Below are 5,353 nucleotides of genomic sequence, written 5' to 3'. Positions count from 1 at the left end.
CCAGATTTTTTTTGCCCCCCCCCCCCCCCCCTAAAAACTAAGTCTTGATCAAATACTTTGACTTAGAAAGATTGAAAAAAAATAATTATGACCGCAATAGAAAACTAGATAGCCTTGGTTTATAAAGGTTTCCAATGGAAGGGTGAAAGCAAGGAAAAATAAGGAAATAGTTGAAGGAGCATGGAGTTTTTTGTTATTTCTGAAAATGAATATTGAATAGTACTTACCAATAGGGTAACTGATCCATCTATACACAGCCGTTTTTCAACTCTGTTGTATTCACTTGAAGAGGAACGTTAATATTTTCTAGGGATTTTTCAGAAAGAACCATCAAGGATAAGAGAATAAAATCATCATTGAAAATGATATACGAATCTTATGAAACCGCTACTTGTGGAAATAATGCAGGGTCCCCCATCTATGACCACCAGGCTGGTTTAGAAAAGACGAACTTCGAAGGGTGGGTTTTGAAAGGGACTCAGATGAGATTGGCCCATCTATTAAATTCCTAGTTGGGCCTTTCGTTGCAGACGCGAGTGGTCTAGATGCCCATGTGTAAGTGGACCAGATCTTCACCATCACGAGTCATGCTTTGGGCTGTAAAGACCCATAAAACAACTGACCACCAGGTCCATAGTTATAAAACCATGGTGTTTCATATCTGAACGGAGAAACTGGTAAAAAGATTAACTAGAGACGTTGTGTTTATGTAAAGTTTCAACTGATAAAACCAGTCTCCTTATATTATGCAAGGACATTCTGAGTACTGCATCAAAATTAACCATATGTGCTGGATGTATGGTTGCAACTCTGAATCAAGTAGGGACAAGGGAGTACAGATAATTAAGAGAGCGTGACAACCAATCTAGACACCGTACATGCTGGGTTATCTATTGATCTTTCTTACGCGAAATATATAAAGATCAGATGACAGCCCCGGATAACCTCTACTACAGTGATGGAATCTGCCTCTCTCTCTCTATACACCTGGATAAATTTGCATCAGGTCAATGATGCGAAGTACCAAGACGACAAACTTGCAATTTTATTGGATTGGAGACAAACGCGATCTTTAAGAGCCATGAAAGAATGAATAAGAAAAGAAAAGACCCTTGTTTACAGCGTTAGTTTCAAGGCCAAAAATCCCTTTGTTGTTTTAAAATTTGCACCAAGTGCATGCGTGTGTAGTGTAAATTACTATTACTGATGTATCAAACGCCCTCTTAAAGTGCAGGGAGGGACAACCAAGCTATAAAAAGTAGATGGGGGCCGTGGCTTCTTTCAATTCAAGGGCAGAATCATGTCCCTATCATTTTTGCCAAATTATGAGTAATAATAGCTGTAATATCATGCTGGCTACATACATGCATTTGTTACCAAATACTTTATTAGGAGCTATAAATTACATGAGCCACCGAGTTCTTGATATGGAGTTAGGACCTATGAAGTGTTCTGTGCAATATCTCAAAGACCCGTTGCAGATGAGCCTTCAAATCCGCGATTCTTTGCAATAGTAGGAACAGATAATTTTTTAGCCTCAAATCCAATAAACAAGTGAGGAAAAAATATCTAAAAGAAAAGGGCTAAAAAGGATCGTGTAAAAAAAAAAAAAAAACAGAATCAGCGTTCAAATATTCTGATTGGCCAAGTTTACAAGGATTTGTCAGGTTGGAAATAATAAAATATATATTCCATGACATGGCAAATGACACTATTCACTCAAAATTAGTCAATCACGGAGTTACAGCATGTTTGACATGTCAAGCAATTTAGCGAATCACTTTAATCTTAAGAATTGTGTGTGTTTTGGTTTTGAGGTTTGAGTTTTGGATTTATGCCCATCCATGAATGCATGCATGACATGTTTTTTTTTTCTTTTTATCAAAAGCATGATTATTCAAATAAAAATATGCAAAGCAATTGTAAATTGAAAAAAAAAATATAATATTTTGATTATTTTTATGTGACTTACAAAAAAAAATAAAAAAATAATTAATTGGAGGAGATCATAATACAGAAATTAACAATAATAAAAATAATAAAATATATGTTTCATGACATGACAAATGACACTAATCACACAAAATTAGTCAATCAAAGTTACAATATGTTTGACATGTCAAATAATTTAACTAATCTCTTAGTTTTTCTATACCCTAATTTTTTTTCAATATCATTAAAGTTTGAAACTATTTCAATTGAGTTATTCTCTTAAAAATAAATTTATAAATATCAAAATTAAAATTATTGATAACTAAATTTTATCCACCTAAAAGCTTTTTTTCTCTTCAAAATTTCTAATAACTTTCTCTCTCTTATCTCAATCTCGAGAGATTGGAAAGTTAAAAAATTAAAGTGTAGTACTAAAACATGAAAGGCTAGAAAAATATATTAATAATGAAAAAAACTTAAGGGATTAAATTAAAGTTTTGCATAACTTTCATGGAAAAGGGCTATGTTTCTTTCTCTATGTTAATGTTGTTCCTTCAACTCTCAATTTTTTTTAATAATAAGCTAAAACTTTAACTTATAAAATTGATCCATAATTTAATGCGAAATACCTCAAAACATAAAAGGCAAGTAAGAAAAAAGAAATGAAAAAAACGAGTTCAACGTATAAAATCATGAAAAACATAAATTCAAATGAGGAGAACAAGCTAGTATCTCATGGTATGTGTAGTCTATATTGACTTTTTTCGTCACATTAAACTCTGTGATTTCAAGAAAGGTAATTAAGCTCTTGATATTTTATATTAATTTGAGGTAAAGTTAGTCTCTTCTTTCAATTCCGTTATTTTCTCATTAAAGTCAAAATTATTAGCATAAGAGAGACAAATGGTGTTGATTGATCGATGCTGATTTTGGTCAAGTTTGACTGTTGACCAACCATATTTCGAAATTCAAATCGCAGTAACTTTTATTCATTTTGGTTTTTTAAACCATGCATAAATATTTATTTATTTTTATATTTTAAAATTATTTTTAAAATTATTTAATTTTTTTACTTTAAATTAATATTTTTTAATATTTTTAGATCATTTTGATTTGCTGATATCAAAAATAATTTTTTAAAAATAAAAAATATTATCTTAATATATTTTCAAATAAAAAACACATAAAATAACAACCATAACCGCGTACCAATATAACTAAATCTCTATATCACGACAGAGACCCCACAGCTATAACCAATATTTCAAATTGCTAGTAATCCCACCCCAAGCAATTCTCACTTGCACTCGCTTGTTTAAAACCGGAATTATAGTGTCGTAGTAGAAAAAATACTTAAGTGACGTGGATGAACATTATTTGAGTTGTCCCTAATTGACTAAATTAGGAAAGAGATATAATATCTTAAATAAATCATAATATCACACTTATAAGACCTAGCCGAGCGTAACAAGTCAACCCGTACGTTAACCTGTCGATTCAAGGTTTGGCCTAGATTTAGATAGTGAAAAAACCCGATTATTTTTCATAAAATATTTTAATTGAAGTTATTTTTTAAGAAATCAAAATCTAATTTCACCGGTTTATCTGAGACATGGGCTAGATGGACCCGCCGAATCAAAGTCTTATAACCATGAATACATCTTCTTAACGAGAATAGGTCAGAATAACAAAATGTTATGTAGTACGTAGAAAGTACGTTCTTGATATTAATTAATCAGTGCTGAACACAAAACAAGAAAATATAAAGAAAAGAGGTGAAATATTTTGTTTATTTCATTTCATTAAAATCCGATGCATTAATTTCATGGATTTTGAGAGTCTCGCCAAATTAGCCAAGGTAAAATGTATGTCCCTAATATATATATGCCCTTTTCCTCCATAAAAACACACCCACCCATACAACCACTTAACAATAGATCGAGGGAGAGTTTTTCGGATTTTTTTCAAGAAAAAAAACAAAATTATCCCAGAGTTTTTCGGATTTTTTTCAAGAAAAAAACTAAATTATCCCAACATACACACACACACACACACACACATGCATGCATATATACACGGTAATTGCTAGCAAAAGTAGAGCATGTGAAAGTGATTTGCTATCCGTTTGAGTCGTCAAAATTGTTTCACCATGCATGATCTCATGAAGCTTAATTAGCTAGCACACCTGCATGCTCAACTCAATTAATTTGGTGCTTTACTCCGAAACCAAAGCAAGAGTCAGTTCCAAACTAAGATCACTATCATCACCTTGTCCATTAAATTTGAAGACCTGGTCTGGCTCAACCCGACTCCACAAAGAATCCTCCACAGTTTCAGCAGCGAATATGCTATCCTCATCTTTGATACGACTATCCCCGTTTCCCAAATGACCAAGCCACGGCCCACGAACCGGTTCCCATCCCATCTCTCCCTGGTGAAGCCGGCCCGTTGGCTCAGCCAGTGAATTGGGCCTGGTGCCAGTGAACCGCTTGTACCGGGTTCTGCTCTTGACTTTGTTGAGTTCGGGAGAATTTTGATCCCTGGACACGTGGCGAATGTCGTAGGTGTTGAGGGAAGAGATCAAGTGTGGTGCTGGTACATCAGAAGAAGGAATTGATATGATGGGTAACCCTTTGAGCACTGCATCGACGGCTGCTTGGCACTGGGCCCAGTTACCTGACCAAAGCATGCCAACTGACCCATAGACCGGATTCACTATCCTGCCACACGCCTCATATAGCAATGAGCTAAATATAGCTGCACGCAAAGCCAAAAAAGCAATATCAGACCGAGCAATTACCGGAAAAAAAACTGTGCATGCTGTATATATTATACCTGGGCGGAGTCGTTGGGGCGCGGCTTCAATGAGGTTGATGAGGCCAGCACGACCATAGAACTTGGCCAAGAAGAGAGTGGCATTGGCTTGAGAATCAGTGGATTTGATCCATTGAAGACAAGGTCTAATGGTACAGTTGTCATTGCAACCTTTACGCAGGACCCTGCAGCCATTGCAGCTCATTCTCACGGGTAGCGTTTCTGAGCTAGAGGAGGGATTTTTGTGCGGAGATGGTTAGAGAGAGATAAGTAAGGAAGAGAGGTGGGGGAGTATTTAAGGGCAAGGGGTTGGTGGGTGAGTTGTGGAAAGAAGGAGGCGGCGCAGCGGTTTCCAAAGGGGGTGGTGTTTTGGGAGTGAAATTGAAAGCTAAAAACCAGGGATTTTGTTCCTAATCTTTTCTTGTTTGAGTAAGCTGCTTTCTTGGAAAAGCCTCTGATTCTCTTGTCTCATTAGTTGGCTAGGATTTTACCCTCCATGCATATACTTTATTACAGATGTACCATCATATCTTAAGAGCATTTTAATTACTGGAGAGCTCTCTCTCTCTCCCTCTCCCTCCCTCCCTCCCTCCCTCCCTCCCTCCCT

At 35.6% G+C, this 5,353-nt stretch overlaps 1 protein-coding gene across 1 annotated transcript; it reads right to left on the bottom strand.

Annotated features, from left to right (window-relative positions):
* Positions 1–3,948: 3,948 nt before the first annotated feature.
* Positions 3,949–5,275, bottom strand: LOC105113417 (LOB domain-containing protein 42). Its single transcript, XM_011009587.1, has 2 exons — positions 4,768–5,275; positions 3,949–4,689 (listed from the first exon to the last, which is right to left on the bottom strand). Exons 1-2 carry the CDS (start codon positions 4,949–4,951, stop codon positions 4,148–4,150), a joined length of 726 nt encoding a protein of 241 aa, XP_011007889.1. The 5' UTR covers positions 4,952–5,275; the 3' UTR covers positions 3,949–4,147.
* Positions 5,276–5,353: the final 78 nt, after the last annotated feature.

Source organism: Populus euphratica, unplaced genomic scaffold, assembly GCF_000495115.2.
Source record: "Populus euphratica unplaced genomic scaffold, PopEup_1.0 scaffold5.1, whole genome shotgun sequence".
In the NCBI taxonomy this organism is placed as follows: domain Eukaryota; kingdom Viridiplantae; phylum Streptophyta; class Magnoliopsida; order Malpighiales; family Salicaceae; genus Populus; species Populus euphratica.
Note: the sequence above shows the minus strand (reverse complement) of the source record. Positions and strands in the feature narration are given on the sequence as shown.